This window comes from Leptopilina heterotoma, unplaced genomic scaffold, assembly GCF_015476425.1.
Source record: "Leptopilina heterotoma isolate Lh14 unplaced genomic scaffold, ASM1547642v1 Lhet_36, whole genome shotgun sequence".
Classification (NCBI taxonomy): Eukaryota; Metazoa; Arthropoda; class Insecta; order Hymenoptera; family Figitidae; genus Leptopilina; species Leptopilina heterotoma.
The window spans coordinates 2,353,390-2,374,138 of record NW_025111040.1 but is presented as its reverse complement, the minus strand read 5'-3'; the positions used below and the strand labels follow the sequence as shown (position 1 = coordinate 2,374,138).

At 23.9% G+C, this 20,749-nt stretch overlaps 1 protein-coding gene across 7 annotated transcripts in view; it reads left to right on the top strand.

Annotated features, from left to right (window-relative positions):
* The window catches only part of LOC122505579 (RNA-binding protein Musashi homolog Rbp6), a 1,132,030-nt gene that overhangs the window by 1,047,752 nt on the left and 63,529 nt on the right, over positions 1-20,749 (top strand). For all 7 annotated transcript variants that reach the window (XM_043617295.1, XM_043617293.1, XM_043617298.1 and 4 more), the window contains 3 exons: positions 3,527-3,609; positions 6,901-6,985; positions 19,988-20,020. In XM_043617295.1, coding sequence (XP_043473230.1) covers positions 3,527-3,609; positions 6,901-6,985; positions 19,988-20,020 — 201 coding nt within the window. The remainder of the gene's footprint in view (positions 1-3,526; positions 3,610-6,900; positions 6,986-19,987; positions 20,021-20,749) is intronic.

The following is a 20,749-nucleotide window of genomic DNA, read 5'->3' as shown; positions in this document are numbered from 1 at the left end:
TCTGACCAAAAACGACATTCACTACTAACTTTACCAAACTGTTCAAATGATGTCTGACTAAAAATTGGCTATTCTACTCAAACAAACTAATTTTTATATATTTTTCAAGTAAAATCGTTGTCTGATCAAAAACGATATTTAACACTCAATTCAACAAAATTTTAAATCTCTCCCTAATGATTGTCAGTCATCACTTAATTAAACCAATTTTGAAAGAAATATTATTAAAAAAATAAATATAAAAATCTTTATAATTTGTTAATCTAATTTTACTAAAAAAGTAAAATAGAATGTTTTCCATTAGAAATAGTTAGGAAATTAGTGTGCTTCATTTCTTGAATGACAATTAGCTTTTTCAGGTATCATTTGCTATATTAACGATCATTATGGTTGACATTCAACGATCATTAGAATAGAATGTTTTGGCAAAAACCTCCCTATAACTAATGTTACGGTAAACAGCACACGTGCGCATATACAGAACTACATCCGCCAAAATTAATGCGACCAGTCGACAATACAAATTACATCTGGTCTCGACACAAATTATATTTCGATTCCCTCCAAGTCCTTTGAATTAGATTATATTGTTATGCTCAAAATGACAGTAGAATATTACTCAAAATCGATTTTTATTCCCATTGTGCAATATATAATAAATGTTTATACTAAACTTTTTAAAATCTGAATTAGTACAAAAAATATCTAATTTTAAAATTTGGACCGTATTTTTGCTTCAGCATTTAGTGAATATAAATAAATTAGGGGAAAAAAATTTACCATTTTTCACTCTTCGGTAAACAAATTCTTTATTTGTCTGACTAAAGTACGCACTTACTACTTAAATTAACGATTTTCAATTTTGTCTGACTGAAAATTGCCTTCTTCACTAACTTGGCTATAAAAATATAAAGCAAATTTCCGTCTGACTAAAATTTGGCCTTACTACTGATTTTACTATTTAATTTACATACAGTAAGCAGTCTTAGAAAAAAATATAATTATTTAATGCAGATTTCAATAAAAAAAAAGAATAAATAAATATCTGTGAGATAAACTTAAATTATAACACATAAAACATTAAACAAAAAAATTAAACATAAAAGTTAATAAAAATTAACTCTTTAAAATAAAATAATAACAATTATAATTATCAAAGAAAGCACTCTCGAGTTAATGGATTAATAATCTCCTCTTATTAAAAAAATAGGTTTCTAAAAAAATAGCAAAGTTTCAAATTTTTTAATATACGTCTGTTAAGTAAACTGCGCGTATATCAGGTAAAACAAATAACGAAGCACCAAGTTCTTATATTCATAAAAACTTATTTCATCACAGGGAAAAAGAAGTTTCTCAAGATAGTAGAGTGGTTCGTTTGAAAAGTGAGCGGTCAGCGGTTTTCAAAGAAACTTAATAAATTTCACAAGGGGCGAGGAGCACATTACGAATTTTCATAAGAGAATTTATTCTTCCTCGTCACACCAAAAAAAAAAAAAAATGAAAAAGACGAAGAAGAAGAGAAAAAAAAATTACCCTCAATGCTCGATGAATCGAATAAGAATGCTATTTTCACACACCAAGTCCAATTGATAGGCGATGGTGAGCAAAAGTTCACTAAAACCGAAGGGAAGTAAAAACTGCAAAGATCAGCTTTCTTACGAACCCTTCAGTACCGCATAAAAACGATAGAGCAGTCGACATATGTGCTCTCATTTTAATAAAGAAAAAAGACAAAATTATCCACTTGAAAGAATTTATTCTATATTATACACAGTGAATTTTATTTTTTTAATCAAAAATATGTAGCCAATGAAAAAATTATGTTTTGCATAAAAGATATTTCAAAATTGAATTGAACTTAATTTAAAATTTACTATTTTTAAAAAAAATTACAAAGTAAAATTGTCGTCTGACCAAAAACAACGTTTACTACTAAATGTAGCTAAAATTTTTAATGTCTGACTAAAAATTGACTTTACTACTTAAATAAACCAATTTTTAAGCATTTTTCAAGTAAAATTGTTATGTCTGGCCAAAATCTGGGTTTACTACTTAAATTAATACAATGTTCACATGTTGTCTGGCTAAAAGTTACCTTTACTACTTAAATTAACCAATTTTCATTTACTGGCAAAGTAAACTTGTTGTCTAACCAAAAACAACGTTTATTTGTTTAATTTAAAGAAATATTCAATTTTAAATTATTTATTTTCCTTTTTTGTAATTTTTTATCTCTTTCTCGTCTTTTGTTAGTCAGCGTAAAAAACAACAATTTTAATCAGATGACAAATTTTCAATTGGATGATATTTTGTAAATTTGACGAATTCAATAGTAGTAGAGATCGATTTTATTTGGACAGAACACAATTTTGAGAAAAAATGTTGAAATTGCTTAATTGTAAGTAGTAAAGAACAATTTTAGGCAGACAAACACTTCAAATTTATTAATTAAGTGTGACAAAATAAACCATGAATTCATTAAATAAAATCAGTAGTAAAAAATTTTTTTCTTTTTTTAAATTATGTTTACTTTAGTAGTAATCGTCGTTTTTGGTCAGACTTGTCATTTTCCATGGACAAGGTATAAAAATTTTTTCCATTTAAGTAGTAAAGACAGATGTCAGGGATATAGTTCAAAATTTTGTTCTATTAAGTAGTAAACATCGGTTTTAGTCAGACAGGTCAATTTTATTTGCGGAAATATTTTAAGTTTTGTCAATTTTCAGTAGTAAAAGTAATTTTTAGGCAGACATTTGAAAATGTGTTGATGTTAAATAGTAAACGTCAAAATAAATAATAAATTCAAAATTAAGAAGCAGTAGTAGAGGCAATGTTTGTTAATTTAAGTAGTAAATTTTGCTTTTCGTCAGGCAGATGAATTCCACTTGACAAAATTTTTTTAAAATATTGTCAATTTAATTGTAGTAAAGACAATTTTTAGACAGACGACATTAAAATTTTGATAATTTAAGTAGTAAACGTCAATTTTAGTCAGACATATTAATTTTAATTGGAAAATATTTTTAAATTTGTCTAATTAGTAAAGATCAATTTTATTCGAATAAGACAAATTTGCTTAATTTTCGAAAATTGCAAATTTTAACTAGTAAAAAAAGTTTTCATCAGACAAGCACAGTATTATAAATATTAATAAAAAATTAAAAAAGTTCAAATAATGGAAATTTTGTCCTTTTAAGAATCAATTGTAAAAAAGTGTTTTAAAAATCATTAAATTAGTAGTAAAGGAATTTACAGTCAGACAAGAGGTTAAGTTCATAGAATTTAAGTGTTAGTAGTAAAAGTGCGATCTATACAGCCTGGTCAAGTAGTAAAGGCATGTTTTAGTCAGACAATTAAACAAATTACGTCAAAATTAAACAGAATAATTATTAACTGATAACTAGTTAACTATTATAAATAAAACAAAAGTTTTTAAACTTTATTCTAAAATACAACTAAGAAAATATTTTCAAAATGAAATTTTCGATTTTCTCAATTAAATTTTGCAATTGTTTTTCTGTTTCAGGCTTCGGCTTCGTTACGTTTCAATGCGAAGACGTTGTCGACAAAGTGTGCGAGATTCACTTCCATGAGATCAATAACAAAATGGTGAGTTTCACTCTCTATCTCTCTCTCTCTGTCTCTCTCTATTTAATCGTGTCCAAATGTCAACTTAAATTTCACATAGTATGCTGAGACAAATTCAAACGATATTTGCTTTCCGCTAAGCTTGATATAGTACTACGCCTAGTAGAATTAATTTTCCGGATAATTGAGAAGTACTGTCCCACCCTTGCCAGATATATAGCCAGTTATTTGTGTTTGGTACACACGTACACATCCCGCAGATGCTGGAAGAGCAAACCAGAAACTACTGAGCTTGAGTTGAGATTGTTCAATTGCTTCCACATATCCTTCTCCGAATGAAGTGTAAATGAGAAAATCTTCGTACAATTAAAATTTCCATTATATTCCCATCGATATTGTATTTTATTCTGTTTTTCATTATTTTACAATTTCTCTTTGTACGAAGAGAATTGTTCAGTTTCAACCTTTCATTAAAAAAATCATAGAAGCGGATTTTACTTTTTATTATTTTATTTCGTTATTTTTGCTTAGTAATTAATGTTTGCATCTTAATTAATTTCGCTTACTAATGACTAATGTTTGGGTATTAATCAATTTCGCCCTCTAATTAATATTTGCATATTAATTAATTTCTCCTACTAATTAATTTTGCTTATTAATTATTTTTGAGATTCCTATACTAATTTTCAATTTTAGTTTCAATTTTTTTTTATTTAGATATTTTTTAAATATTGATTTATTGTTTTAAACTTCGTGCTGGCAGAGACTTTTTTTCTATCAAGAGGTCGATTATCTGATTTTATTTCAATTTTTACTTCCATCTTCACTTTCAGTTTTACTTTTAGTTTCTCATTTTTACTTTGATAGATTTTTGCCAATTTCCGTGAAAATAAAAGTATAAATGAAATAACAGATCAGGAAAGTCATGGAATTCAGGTAAAAGTCAGGGAAATCAGAAAAAAGTCAGGGATATTTATTAAAAGTACTGGAAAAAATTAAATTATTTAATGAAGAATTTTACTTTTTTATTATAAAATTTTTTTTAAATTCTCACCTCAAAGTTTCAATTATCTTTATAAATAATGAAATTCTTATCCCAAAATTCAATTATTTTCGAAAATTTTATTAAAATTCTTGGCAAAATTTCAATTACTTTTAAAAATTTTCCTCAATTCAATAATTTTCCATATCTATACTATTTTAATAAAATTTAAAAAAAAAATATTCTACGCAAACATTTAATTATTTTCATGAACCAATAAGAATTTCACAGAAATTTAAGTATTTACAAATTTTTTTTAAATTTCTTCGCAATAATTTCATTATTTACAATACAATTTTAATCAAATTCCTTTAAAAAATGTAATTTCTTTTAAAAATTTTATTAAAATACGTCAAAAGAATTTTCTTTTGTTCTATAAAAAAAAGTGAAATCTTGGTTTCTTGAGAAAAAAGAAATTTCTTTTTTCCACAAAAATAAAAATTTTGATTTCTTTTAAAAAAAAAATTTCTTCTTCGCAAAAAATTAAATTTTATCTATATCTTTACAAAATAAAAATGTTTCATTTCATCAAACAAATTTTGTTTCTTTAAAAACAAAAAATTTTTGTTTCTCTATAAAAAAAATATTGGTTTCTTTAGAACAAAGAAATTGTTTGTTCCCTCCACCTCCTGAAAAAATAAAATTTTCCAAAAGAATTCAATTATTTAAAAAAAAATTTTATAAAATTACGCAAACATTTAATTATTTTTATAAAAAATTTCATAGAAATTTTAATTATTTACAAATTTTTTATAAATTTATTCGCAATAATTTCATTATTTTTATAAATAATAAAATATTTTACAGGGATTCCATTATTTTCATAAATAATAAAATTCTTTTTAGGAATCCAATTATTTTCCTAAATATTAAAAGTCATCGCAGAATTTCAATTATTTTTAATAACCTTTTAATCGAATTCCTCGAAAAATGTAATTATTCTTAAAAATTTTATTAAAATTCGTCAAAAGAATCCAATTATTTAAAAATTTGTTGATAAATTTCTTTATGAGAATTTAATTTTAAGAAACATTCAAAATTATTCAATAAATAATTTATTTTTGTATTTAAATAATTGAATTCTTGTAGAATTTTCTAATAAAAATTTATTTAAAAATAAATTTTAGTTAAAATTTTTGACAATAATTAAATAAAAAATAATTATTAAAAGCATTTTGGTCAGCATTTTTAGAAATAATTGAATTTTAAAGAAGATTTCAAATTAAAATCTTTAAAAATTTGAATTTTTTATCCTTTTAACTAACAATTTTGTGAAATTAATTTTTGTTGAAAAATAGTTTAATTGAATCTTTTTTGAAATTTCTAAAATATATTTAATTAAAAAATTTCCGAATAATCGAAATTTCGTAAAATTGAATTGATGACAAATGGATTTGAGTCGAAGATATCTTCATGTTTCATAATAATATTCTTATCAGTTATTAAATTTCAAAGAGGTTTGAATTTGATATTTTTGTAAATCTTAATTCCTAATTGAAAAATAATAATGATTAAATATTTACTTTAAATAAAACTATTTATGTTTTCGAACAATTTTACAATTAAAGAATAGTGTCTTAATCATTTTTAGAGTAAATCAGAATTTTCTTTTGCTTTAAAAAAGTAGTCAATATTTTGACTGGAAATCATGGAAAATCGAAATTTAATTTTTGTCGAAATCATGAATAAAAATTTCGAATTGAAAGTAAAAACGAGAGTGAAAATAAACATCTGTCAAACTGAGGGTCGATTTTTATGACTTTCATTTTTACTTTCAGTTTTGAATTTTCATTTTAACTTTCACTTTGATAGCATGTTATTCTCACTTTCATTTCCACTTTGACAGTATATTTTTACCTTCACTTTTATTTTCATTTACAGCTTGATAAATTTTTATTTTTACTTTCACTTTTATTTAAGTTTCACTTTAATAGAAAGTAAAAATAAAAATTTAAATAAAAATAAAAGTACCTACGTCAAAATTATTTTTTGAAACTAATAAAAAAAAAATTAAAGTAGAAATGAAAATAAAAATTCATGGTAGTGAAAGTGAAAGACAGATTGGAAATTATTATCCACCCCCTGGACATAAAAATTGTAAAACAATTTTAATACACTTTTTGTCTCAATTTGATATTTTTAGAAAAACTGTATTCACTTTAACAGATTTTTAAGTTCAAAGGTTCCCTGTAAAAGTGAAAATAAAAGTGATTCCACGAATAAAAATTCGAAAATGAAATTTTTATAAAAATAAAAAAAATTTGTTTCAGGTCGAATGCAAGAAGGCACAACCAAAGGAAGTGATGCTTCCAGCGAATCTGGCGAAGACGCGGGCGGCTGGCAGAGGTGCATACGGTGAGTTGGTGATGGTCGCGACACCCCCCACCACTTATCGTTACGCGCCGTATCCCCTTCCATCTGCAGCGGCGGCTGCACATGCAGCTGCAGCCGCTAGCGCAGCAAATCCCCACCACTTGCTTACTCCGATAGTTGCCGCTACGCCATCTGCTGCAGCAACCTATCAATATGGCGCCACGCCAGCAACTGCAGCCGCTGTTTACGATGTGAAGCGTGCATTGGCCGCTGCAGCAGCCGCTTATAGGCCACATCCGGCGGCCGCTGCTGCAGCTGCAGCCACACGCGCCGCAACTCTCACCTATTCAATGAGCGATCTCCTTGGCGTTCAAGGATTAGATATGGGAGCTGTCTATCATCCCATACCCACCATTGGACTATGACCAACTATTCTTGCTCCACTTTCTCGACCTCAGTGAACAAATCCCCCCCCCACACCCTAAAAACAAAAAGAAAAAAAAAGAAAGAAATTCGATAAAAAAGATTCTTAAAAAAATTATTAACTACAAAAAAAAAAAGAAATTTCTTTTTCTGTTAACAAATTTATAGCTTCAAAAAACTGAAAGAAATTTAGTTTTCTCAAAAAATAAAAATATTTATTTCTAGTAGAAAAGGATATTCTCCCCCCCCCCCAAAAAAAAAAGAGAACTTTTTCTAAAGAAAAGAAATTTTGTTTATTCTATAAAAAGAATTTTCACAAAAAAGGAAAACTTCTGTTTGGCAAAGAAATAAATTTGTTTCTTCTATAAAATAAAATATCTTCCCCCCCCCCTCCAAAAAAAACAATTTCTGTTTTCCAAAGACATAAATTTTGTTTCTTCTATAAAAGGAATTTTCTTTTTCCCAAAAAGAAAAAAAAAAGAAAAATTTTTTTCCAAAGAAGTAAATTTTGTTTCTTCTATAAAACGAATTTTCCTTTTTTCCAAAGAAAAAGAAACTTCTGTTTCCTAAAGAAATAAATTTGTTTCTTCTATAAAATGAATTTTCTTTTTCACAAAAAAAGGAAAACTTCATCGTCCGAAAGAAAAAAATTCTCTTTCTTCTATAGAAAGAATTTTCTTTTTCCCAAAAAGAAAAAGGGAAAGAAAACTTATGTTTACCAAAAAAATAAATTTTCTTTCTTTTATGGAAAGAATTTTCTTTTTCCCAAAAAGAAAAATGGAAAGAAAACTTATGTTTACCAAAGAAATAAGTTTTATTTCTTCTATAGAAAGAATTTTCTTTTTCACAAAAAAAGAAAGGAAAACTTTTTCTTCGGAAAGAAAAAAATTTTGTTTTTTCTAAAAAAGGAATTTTTCTTTTCGAAAAAAAAATTTGATTTTCCTTAAAAAGGAAATTCTATTCTCTTACAGAATAAATTTCTGTTCAACTAAAGAAAGAAAAGAAAGATATTGCTTCTTTAAAGAAAAAAAGCAATTTTTATTTTCCTCAACAAATAAATACTTCTAATCTCGTAAAAAATGAATTTTCTTCGTCTCTTTAAAAAAAACAAAACTTCTTTTCCAAATAATCAAATTTCATATCTTCTAAAAGAAAACTATTTCTTAGTCAAAAAAAAAATATCTTTTTGACAAAAAGAAATTTTTAAAAAGAGATTTCTTTTTTTCCTGAAAGCAAAAAATTTATTTTATTCTAAAACAAAATAAATTTTTGCTACCCTAAATAATAAATATAGACATTTTTTTTCAAAAAAAGAATTTCTGTTCAATTAAATAAAGAAAAGAAATCTTGTTTCTTTCAGAAAGAAAGATTTATTCTATCAAAGATTTTTGTTTTTCTCTAAAGAAAATGTCTTTTCTTCTAAAGAAAGAATATTATTTATCCCAAAAAGAGTAATTTAATTTCTTTCTCCGAAACGAAAGAAATTTATTTTTTTCTAAAATTAAAAATTTCTATTTTCGAAAAAAAGACATTTCTTTATTTTTAAACAAAGAAATTTCTTCTTTACTAAAAAAAGTTGTTTGTCACCCCCCCCCCCTACTTTTAATGAATAAAATTTCTTGTTTTTCCAAAAAATAAATTTTATTTCTTTCCAAAAAAAAGAATTTTCCTTTTCACACAAAATAAAAAATTTTATTTTTTCTCTTTAAAAGAACAAGGAAATCTTCGTTTCTTTAGAAAATATAAATTTCCTTTTTCCCAAAAATTGAAAATTTTTATTTCTTCTAAAAAATGAAATTTCTTTTTCCCCAAACAATGACATTTCTTTTTTTCCAAAAAAGAAATTGTTTGTCCCCCCTCACACCCCTCCAAAGATTAAAAATTTCCTTTTTCCCAAACAATTAAATTTTATTTCTTTCCAAAAAAAGAATTTTCCTTTTCACAAAAAACAATTTTTGTTTCTTTAAAGAAAATTTTGCTTTCTTTTGAAAAAGGAAATTTCCTTCTTCCCAAAAATTTTGATTTCTTCTGAAAAGAGAAATATCTTTTTCCCAAAAAAAAATGGTTTGGTACCCCCCGTCCCCCGTCCCTCACTCCTCTCAAAGAATAAAATTTCTTTTTTCCAAAAAAATTCAATTTTATTAGATACTTTACAAATAAAAAATTCCTTTTCACAAAAAAAAATATTTTTCGTTTCTTGAAAGAAAGAATTTTGTTTTTCTCTTTAAAAAAAAAGAAAACTGTGTTTCTTTAGAAAAAAGAAATTTCTTTTTCCTCAAAAAATTTAAATTTTGATTTCTTCTAAAAAAAAATGTCTTTTTCCCAAAAAAAAATTTTCTTTCAAGAAAGAAATTTTCTGTACCCCTAAAAAAAAGTATATTTCTCCTCAAAGAAAGAAATTTGTTCTTTTCCAAGAACAAATATTTCTTTTCTGACAAAGTAAGAAATTTCTTATTCACCCCCCCAAAAAAAAAAGAAATTTCTTGTTCCCCAAAAAAAAAAAAAATTCGGGGATCAAAATTGACAGTTGATAATTGATTGATTCCTCAATTTTATCCAGTGGATTTTTTTCTAATTAATGTCAATTCATTGAAGTTAAAAATTTCATCAAAAAAACGATTCAAAATTAATTCAATGACAGTTTAATCAAATTCTATTCCAATCAAGTGGAATCAATTCGATTTTCCTCGAATTGAAAATTAAAAAAAAAAGAAGAAAACTCACAAATCAAATATTTTTTACACCCCTACAAATTGAGATCAATCAATTTTACTAACAAACAAAAAATATCTATCGCTAGTAGATAAAAAAGAAACGACGCACTTATTTTCCCATTTTTCATATCATTTTCCCAAATCGAAAGTAATAACACTTATATGTGACAATTGAATATGGAGACAAAAGAGAAACGACATATCTTGAAGTGCAATCTCCTAGAGTAGATAATTCTTTCATTTCATTTCGATTAAATATCTAGATAAAATCAAATTCTAACGAGTTCGATCAGCTCTTTACAGGAAATACTGTGATCGTAGTGAAAAAAAAAGAAATCATTTACGAAATTATAGTTTAGACATAATAGTATCACTTAATCAAAAAAAAAAAAAAAGTAGTTACCAAATGGGGCCTCATTTTAAGTAGGGTCAAACTTTTAGTGACTGAGAAACAATTTACGTACACCAAGAAGACTGGTAATTAGTAGAAAGTAGTTACAAAGAAAAAGAAAAAAGTATTAGGACAATAAAAAAGTGTTCAGACAAAAATTTTTTAACGAGAAGCGCTCAATGATGTTTAGTCAATAGTCCGTACGATAGCAAAAAGAAAGAATTATTTTTATTTGTCTAACAATGCGCGCGCAGGGGGCGATAGTGGGGATAGCGTCAATGCGCGCGAAAAAATCATTTTCTTCAGATTGCGCGCGCAGAAAAAATTAGGAGTGGGGATAGCGTCATTGCGCGCGCAGCTTTACGGTAAAATTTACGCGCACGCGCAATTATCGAAACTAGAATTGTCATTTTTCGAACTCTGCGCGCGCAGATTAAATAGAAGTGGGGATAGCGTCACTGCGCGCGCAAATAACGAAACTAAAAAAATACTTTAATTCTGAAATTTGCTGAAAAAAGCAAATTAAATATCAATTCTCGGCATTTTTTCAAAGGGGAAAAAAATGAAGTACAACTACTATATATTTTTGAAAAAGAATGCTACTGCGATTAATTTTCTCGGGCAATTCACCAGCTTTATCTCTATAATTAAGTTGCAGCGTCTATCACACTTAACGCTAAAAGCACTTCAATTAAAATCCCAAGGAACTTAATGCTGTCAGCTGTTGAAAAACTCGACAGCTCTCCAACCTGACCCTATCGTAATTTAAAAGCACCCAACAAACTTCCCTTTAATTTCATAAAATGCAAAAATGAAAATTCCTTTTTTTTCATCTGAATTCTTTTTGCAAAATATCGTACGGACGTTATATTTACACACAGTCAATTCGGTAGTTTGTAGATTAACTTAAAAGAAAGAGATGTAGAATTAGAAAGAGAAATTATTTGAACAATCGAAGAAACTTAGTGTCAATTTTTAGAAAATTTAATCAAAAAAAAAATTTTCTAATTTAATTGAAATATTTTTAGTTTAATTAAAATTTTTGTCATTTAGTTAAAAAGTTTTTCAACGCAGTACAATATTTTCAATCGAATTCCTTTTTTTAAATTTAGTCACAACTTTTTAAATGGAATTAAAGTATTTTTAATGTAATAGAACTATTTATAAAGTAATTAAATTGTTTTTAATGCTATTAAAATGTTTCTAATAAAATAAAAATATTTTTAATGCAATACATTTTTTTATATTAAATAAAATATTTTTAAAGTAATTAAAACTTTTATAAATTTAATTAAAAAATTTGAAATGCAATTAAAATGTTCTTAATTTAATCAAACTTTCTTAAAATATATAAATTCAATTACAATTTTTTTATAAAAATTTTTCTGAGTAATGAAAATTTTTTTTGACTTCGTTTTAATTTATTGTTATTAAATAAACATTTGTTTAATTTTATTAAAACTTTTTAATAGAATCACAATTTTTTTATCAAATAAAATTTTTTTAAACTTTATTATAACTTCTTTAATTTAATTAAAAGTTTCAAAACTTAATTAAAGTATTTTAAATGTAATTAACATTTTATTTTATTTACACTTTTTAAATTTAATGAAATACCTACTAACTTATTTACAATTTTTTTTAAGTAATTTAATAAAAACTTTCTAAATTGAATTAAAATATTACTTCAAAGCAATTAAAATTTGCATATTTTAATCAAACTTTTTTTTTTAATCTAAAGGTTTTTATTGAATACAAGTTTGTTTTGAATAAATAAATTGTAATCGAATAAATAAATAAATTCATTTAACTAAAACCTTTTTAATTAACTAAAATGTTTCTATTAGACAGAAATTATTTTATTAAATAAGAATATATTGATTAAAAATATATTAAATTTAATTAAAAACTTATTTAATTTAATTAAATCTTTTTTAATTAAACTAAACATTTTTCAATTCAATTAGAAAGAAATTTACGACTGAGCTGAGTCTAGAAAAAACATGGCCTCAATTTTATTTCCAATTTTTCATTCTTTTTTTTTCAATTCCAAAATTCCAAACAACGAAACTAACAATAAGGCGATAATTATCATCAAGATTTCAAGAAAAAAAAACAGCAGAAATTGGTCCTGATTTAAAAAAGAAAATATAAAAAATTACGCGTCGTAAACGTATCATCATACATTCCATCTATGGCGGCTTGCTGTGATTTTTTTTCGAGAATATTAAAAAAAAAAAAAGAATTTATCTTGCATCAAGACAAGTTATTTTATATTTTATCGTGGAAAAAAAATTACAATTATTATTATTATTCGTTGTTCGAGTGGGAACTATCGGAGTTTACAGCAGGTGGTGACTTTTCTAACCCGTCGCGCCTTTTAAGATATTTTTCGCTATATTCATGAAATTTCATAATAGAAGAAGTATTCTAAAAGAAATATATATGTATACAAAATACGATATATCCGTTAACAAAAAATAAATAAAATATATAAAAGAAAAAATAAATATAAAAAAAAACTATTATGTATTATGTATTACATATGATTGAAGTGTAGAAATAAAAATCGAATTAGTATCAATAAAAAAAGCTAGTTTTATTTTTTAATAAACGATTATTCAATTTTTGTTTTTGAACTAAACATTAAATCTTTTTTTTAAAAATAATTTCGTAATAATAGAATTTACGAATATCATAAAATTGAAAGTGGAGGTGATTCTCCACCTGCGAACGCCAAGGTCACCACCAGATGGCACTTCAATTGCCAAAACTATTCCTCGCCACAAAGTGACGATCTTGGCGCGAATATTTGAAAACAAGAATTAAAATCTATTAATTTTTACAGCATTCAACAAAAATAGTAACGAAAAAAAACCCTAATTCGGTTTTTTATTATTCTTAACTAGATTTTAATTTTTTTTTTCATCAAGAATTTAATTTTTAAAAGAGAAATATTCAATTTATAAGAAATATTCAATATCTCCTTTAAAAAATTAAGTTCTTTCTCTTTTCAAAATAAACACCAATTATATTTAATAAAAACACTACAAATTAAATTATTTTAAAAAGCTAATTCGATTTTTCATAAAACAGAAAAAAAATGTCATTACATTGTTTCCTTAAAATATGTAATATACTAATACACCAAAAAAAAAATATATATATGATGTAAATCTAAACACATTAACTTATCTGATATGAGAAAAGCAAAAAAAAACAAAAACAAAAACAAAAATCATTCAGAAAAGTTGAGAAAAAAAAATCTTATTTCTAAATAACGGCTGAAAAAAATTTTGTACCTTCATAATAATACATCACAACGCCATAGTATTTGATATAAATATATTTATATTGATATATTTTATTATTAAAAAATAATTCATTATCAGCATTATTATATAATTAGTTTTTTGTAATAGAATTATTCGTATACATATCGAAAGCATATATTAGGTAAAAATAGGTGAAACGTACTAACGTCTCACACCATTAGTATTTATATATTTGATACCTAGGCGATCTAGGATCCATTAGTTAGAGCGAATAATTTTTTTTTTGGCGAACAGTATATACGTTCCTCTATTTATATTAATATTATTATTATTATTATTTTTTTTATTTCTATTATTGTTACTATTATTATTATTTTCATTATTATTGTTACTATTATTATCATTTTCATTTTTGTTACTATTTTATTATTATTATTATTAATTTTATTATTTTAATATTATATTTTTTATCATTATTACTGTTATTATTACTATTATTGTTATTACTACAAAGAAAAAAAATTTTTCCTGGAACAACTATAAATTTCACTATGTTAACGAAATTTTTAGTTGTCTCAGCTAAGACTTTCGCTATTCTAGAAAAATTTATCGCTGTTCCAGGTAAAACTTTTTTTCCGTGTATTATTATTATTACTACTATTGTTAATATTACTATTATTACTATTATTATTATTATCATTATTATTATTATTACTTATTATCATTATTATTATTACTTATTATCATTATTATTATTATTACTTATTATTATTATTATTATTATTATTATTATTACAATTAATTTATTTAAATTATTAATATTAAAATTTCTATATAGAAAACTAGATTTTGAAAAGCCGTTATTGATAATATTTAGCTTAGAATATATATATATATTTTAGGATTATATTTCTTCGTGGAAGAAAAGTGTTTTCACTTGATATAGACATTTATATATTGAGATTCTCTTGTCAAGAGAACGTCTAACGAGTCGCTAAAAAAAATCCAAGAGGTCATTACTGTTGAGATTCAAAAGTTTTAGGTCGATACGACTTTTCTTCTCGTTAGTCGGATCTCGAGAGATGCTCTCTAGGATGCGACAAGAAAAAAAAAGAAAAGAAAAGAAAAACTTCGTCCCTAGTTTAAAAGATAACTACTAATCGGACACTATAAAATTAGAAGGAAATAAAAATAATTTCAAAAAAGTTTTTGAAAACTTTTTTTTTTGGAAGTATTTATGAAGAGAAAAACTTTTCCGAAAAAAAAATCGAAATGATTTTTTCTAGATGAGAATATTTTGGAAAATTTCTCGATATTTTGTATAATTTAGACAAATAATTATAATTATTAATTTTTAATTATTATAATTAGAAATATTTGGAGTTTCAATATGGAGGTGCTTCTCCACCTGCGAACGCCAAGGTCACCACCAGGTGGCGAAAACAATTCCAAGAATGGACTAGAGTGCCATCTAGCGGTGACCTTGGCGTTCTCAAGTGGAGAGAAATCTCAGTTCGATATCTCCACTTATTTGAAAGTAAATATGTATTTAATAAAGTTAATAAGTATTGAAAAAAATAAGTAAAATAAAATAAAAATAAGTTAATAAGTATTTTTAAAAAATATTTTTATTTCCAACATTTTTAGTAGGAAAAAAAGTGTTTTAAAAATGGGACGAAGTTTTTTTTTCCTGATTTCTACGAAATTGTCTTCCACTGAGAAAAGTAACGAGATAAAAAAAGGAAAAAGAGCGGCTGTATATGAAAACCTACTATATATTATTATTATTCTTATTATATTTAAATACTTAACAAGCTACGTAATATATATTTATACCAGCTGCAGGTATAGACTAAATACATAATATCTATTCGTATACCTATCTACCAACCTTATACCTTTTACCTTATACTTGTCATAGAAACTTAACACTTCTAAGCTATAGCATCATACCTTATTATTAATCCGTGAGACGTGTGTCCTAGAAAGTACGTACTTTGCCCGAGAGGCGCAACACTGTCAGTTTCGTAAGTAGACCAGACCTTAACATGAGGTTTTTTTTTTTTGTTGAATCTGTAATGCTTCTTTGGGCTTGATTTTGATTCCACCGGATTCCATCTACGCCAAAAAAAACAAAAAAAATAACAATGAAAATAAAAAACAAAAAGTCAAAATAACAGTGAAAAAAAAGCAAAACAACAAAGAAAAAAAAGGAAATAAAAAAGAAGTAAATTAAAAATTGTTTTTTAATCGCAAATTTGGAATTACTTCAAAATATTCAAAGTCGTACTAAGAGCAATTTTAACGCAACTGAAAATATTAATTTTCAATTAAAACAGTTTTCATTTGATTTAAAAATCGAAGATTGAAAATTAATTTGAAAAATAATCTTTAAAACAAATAAAAATAATCTATAACATATTTTTTAAGTTGAAAAATCTACAAAACGAGTAGAAAATATTTTTATTATAAAACAAACTAGTTTTATGTTATTAGAATACTTATTATTCTATTAAATTAATATTAAAGTTAATTTAATTAATATTAAATTTAATTTAATTAAAGTTAAATGTAATTTAATCCAAATTGTTTTGCCAGTGTAACTAAATTAATAAATTCAACTTAATTAAGGTCATTTGAGAGAAAAAGTGTTTCTATAAATTATTTCTTATTCATAGAAAAAAAAGGATATTTTCGGATTATTTTAATTAACATAAATAATTATAATTATTAATTATTAATTAATATAATTGTAATTATAACAATTAGAAACATTTTGAGTTTCAATATGGAGGTGCTTCTCCACCTGCGAACGCCAAGGTCACCGCTAGGTGTCGGTTCATTTTCAAAAACCAAATTTTTCGCCATCTAGTGACGACCTTGGCGTTCTCAAGTGGAGAAAAGTGTCAACTCGACATTTTTACGCGTTTAAGAGAAAAAAAAAAACTAAAACCAGTTTTTTTGCAAGGTACTTTTTCTACATGGCCTTAATTTTAAAAAAATTTGCTTTTTGACCATTAAATGATCAAAAACCATTTTTTTAAATTTTTCAATTTGCGATTTAAAAACAAAATAAATTCCAATGAAACAAAATAAATAAAACTCAGCATCTTTTTCCAAAAATTTAATTCTAAACAAAAAATAGAAAGCAATGGAAAAATTTTTTTTGGAAAACAAAAAAAGTAATTTAAGACAGCGAAAAAAAATGTCAAATTAATTCAAAGTTGCCAATTTTTTCATCGAAGTGCTAAAAATGTTATCGTTGTACCGTCTATTGAGTGAAACGTCGATTCTTCATATTTGATAAGAAAGTAAATTTATATATTGAAAGAAAGAAAAATATTGTGCAAAAAAAAAAACACGCATATATATAATTCGTATTCGTTTGATATTATCTGAGTGTATAATAAATGAAAATACAATAATTATAAATTTTAATTTATAATTTACAAGAAAAAAATACGATAAAAAAATACAATAATTACAAATTATAATTTACAAAAAAAATTATAATATTTCGAATGAATATTCCAACCATATTCAATTGATTATAATGAGTAAATATATAATTATGTATTACAATTATATAAATATTATAATTATATACATTATAATTATATATTACAATTATATATATAATTATATATATAATTATATATTATAATTATACAAATATATATAATTTATAAAGTAATAAATAAGTATTATAAATAATAAGTAAATAAATATTATTATATAAATATTATAAACTATTATATAAAATACTATTTATAAAAATATAAATTTCTATTTACATAAATAGTATATAAATCACTTTATATAATATTTATATAAATATCACATAAATCACTATTTATATATAAATATATATAAATTACTCTATTATATAAATAATACAAAAAAAATATTTATAATAAACAATGAAATATATTATACGAATACATAGAATAAAATTATAAAATATAAATATAATAAACCTAAATTATAATATACGATATAAAACCGAAATACATCAAAATATTATATACAGTATTATAAATATATAACTATATTTGAGATGCATTTAATAAACATGAAAAAAAAAATGTTGAAAAAAAAGAAAAATTATTTGTTGTTATTACTGCTGTCAAATTTTTTTTTTCAATGCGAAAATTTATTTTTAAAAACAAAACAAACAAACAAACAAAAATGAATGAGGTTTTCCTTGACGTAATCAAAACCAGCCCGGTAGAAAAATTTAGGTACGAAATCACTAATACTTTTTAATAACGTATCAGTGTATTTTTTATATAGAATAAATGCTCTATTGTAATAATTTAATCTGCGTAAATTGTGATAACAAATATATATACATACTATATAATATAATAAATTCTAGAATAGTGAGCAAAGTAGAGTAGATTGTGATCGGTGTTTTTTTAAATATTGTATCGTCAATATCTATGTCGTAGTGACGTTGGTAAATTTTTTCATAAACATAAATATCAAATGTTTTTTTCATTTTATTTTTTAGAATGTAAAATTTTTCATTTTATATTTTATAGTGTCAATAATAGTTTATATTGTAGAATATAAAATGAAAAATTATTTTGTAATTTATATTTTACAATATAAATTATAATAACTATAAATTATATAATAGAAATAGAAATTTTTCATTTTATTTTCTATAACATAAATATAGAATATAATATTTTTCACTTCTTAATAAATAATAGTTTTATGAATAATAATATTAATAATCGATAATTATAACTGATAATAACACTAATTAATTATTTTTATAATTATTATATTCATTTTATTTCTTAATGCATTCCTACCATTATTAACATATTATTACCAATAAAATGGAAAAAGAATAATTATTATTATTACTATCAGTTATAAATACGAATAAAATATGTTTTCAATTCGTAATTATAAAATTTACGAATATCTTATGAAACTAAATATGGAAGTGCTTCTCCACCTGAGAACGCCAAGGTCACCGCTAGATGGCAGGCAAGTTGCTAAAACTACTCCTTGCCACCTAGTGACAATTTTGGCGCCAATATTTGAAAACAAGAAATAAAATGTTTTAATTTTTACAACATTTAACAAAAATAGACAAAATAACATTAATATTTATTATTATAGAATAATAAAAATAATAATAATAAAAATACAGTGTTAAAGAATAAATTTTCTATTTTTTAGTAGAGTAGCTACTTTGACGCACCGGATTAAAAAATATGAATGTAATACTTTTTGAAAATTCTGAAATATTAATAAATGTTAAATATTATATTTTGAAATTTAAAAGTATAAGAAATATAAAAAAATTGTATTAAAAATTTATAAAAATAGAAAGCAAAAAATGAAGGAAAAAAATATGTTTATGAAAGTATTTGCCAACTTTTAGTCGATATTCTAATAAGCTACATTAGTGAAACCATAGAAGATCGATAACTCTAACTAACTAATTACCTTAAAGGCTAAAATAACCATAGTTTATAGGAAAAGGTTTATTTTGTCGTAGATTGTATAATACCTCGGTCGCGCGTAGTTACTATATATATTTTAGAAACCTCTATTATATTACAACAAATTTAGTCGATGCGTTAGTCGAGCGACATAGTCAAATATTCTTAGTTGTGTGGTCTTTTTTAAATTAGTGTCAAATTATGAAATTTCATGGTTGTTCTCTATCATTTTATTTTGTCTCTCTTTTCTCTTTTTTTTTAATTTGAAAAAAATTTTCATTTTTCTTTCTCTCTTTTCTCTTCTTTCTATATCTATACTTTTCTTGCTCTCTCTCTTTTTCTTTACTCTAATCTAGACGCTTCTTAATCTATTAAAAAAAAAAATTAATACATAATCTTTAATTTTACTTTCATTTTTCACCTCTATTGGTTTGAATACTAGACACGTTTCTCAATACACCGGTTTTCTCGAAAATCTGCAAGTGTGATATATATTAGTATTAAATATAAAATAATATTTGGAAACAATTTGAAAATTAATTTTTTTTGGTAAATTAAAAAGTATTTTTTGTTTTGTTTTAATATATCCGTTTGCAGAATTTTCGAATGCACAGACTTGGTGATAAAACCCTGATTGAAATACACTGAGCTTTATACCTTTATTTTTCCATGATATAATAATTAAAAATAAAAAATAAAAATTAATCATTTGAGAAATTTTTAATTGATTGTTATTTTTGATGATGTTTATTAATTGGATTTATTTTTCCTTGTAGATTTTATGTGGTCCTTGGGAGCATTACCTGATGGTGAGTGAATTTATAATATACATTAAAAATTTTTTTAGTGATTCTTATTCCTATTAATTATTAATAATTAAATATTTAGAATAGTACTAACAATGTTAGTAAAGATTAATAATAGTTATTAATTATTCATTAATTATTAATAGTTACTAATTAGAATTAATTTATTATTAATAGTATAATTTTTTAATATTTAATTATTACTAGTTAAATATTAATTACATAATAATTATTATAAATTAACAATTAATAGTTATTAATAATTTATTATTAATTATTATTCAGTACTTATTAATTATTAGTTACTTAATAGTAAGTACATAGAAATTATTATTTTTAATATTTACCAAAAGTTATATTACCTAGGAATTACTGTTTTTAATGAAAATTTCTTATTAAACGTTAATCACTATTCTCGTCTGGCCAAAGAAGGATTTTTCTACTCAGACTACAATTTCCCTGGTAAAAATTATGATTTTCCTCTTTAATACAAATTTTAGTTTTTATTATTCAGTATAATCCACTGAAAAGCTGTTTTCCTCAACAAAAAACTGTCCTTTTTTCTTGAAATCAACTGTTGTCTGACTAAAACCGTTTTATCCACTTGACAAAATATCTTTTTTTCCAAAAAAACTGCTTTTCTCCTTAACAGTAAATTTTTTCTCACGAAAATGACTTTATCTACTTAAATAATATTTTTTCCCACGAAAATGGCTGTTCCCAAGACAAACG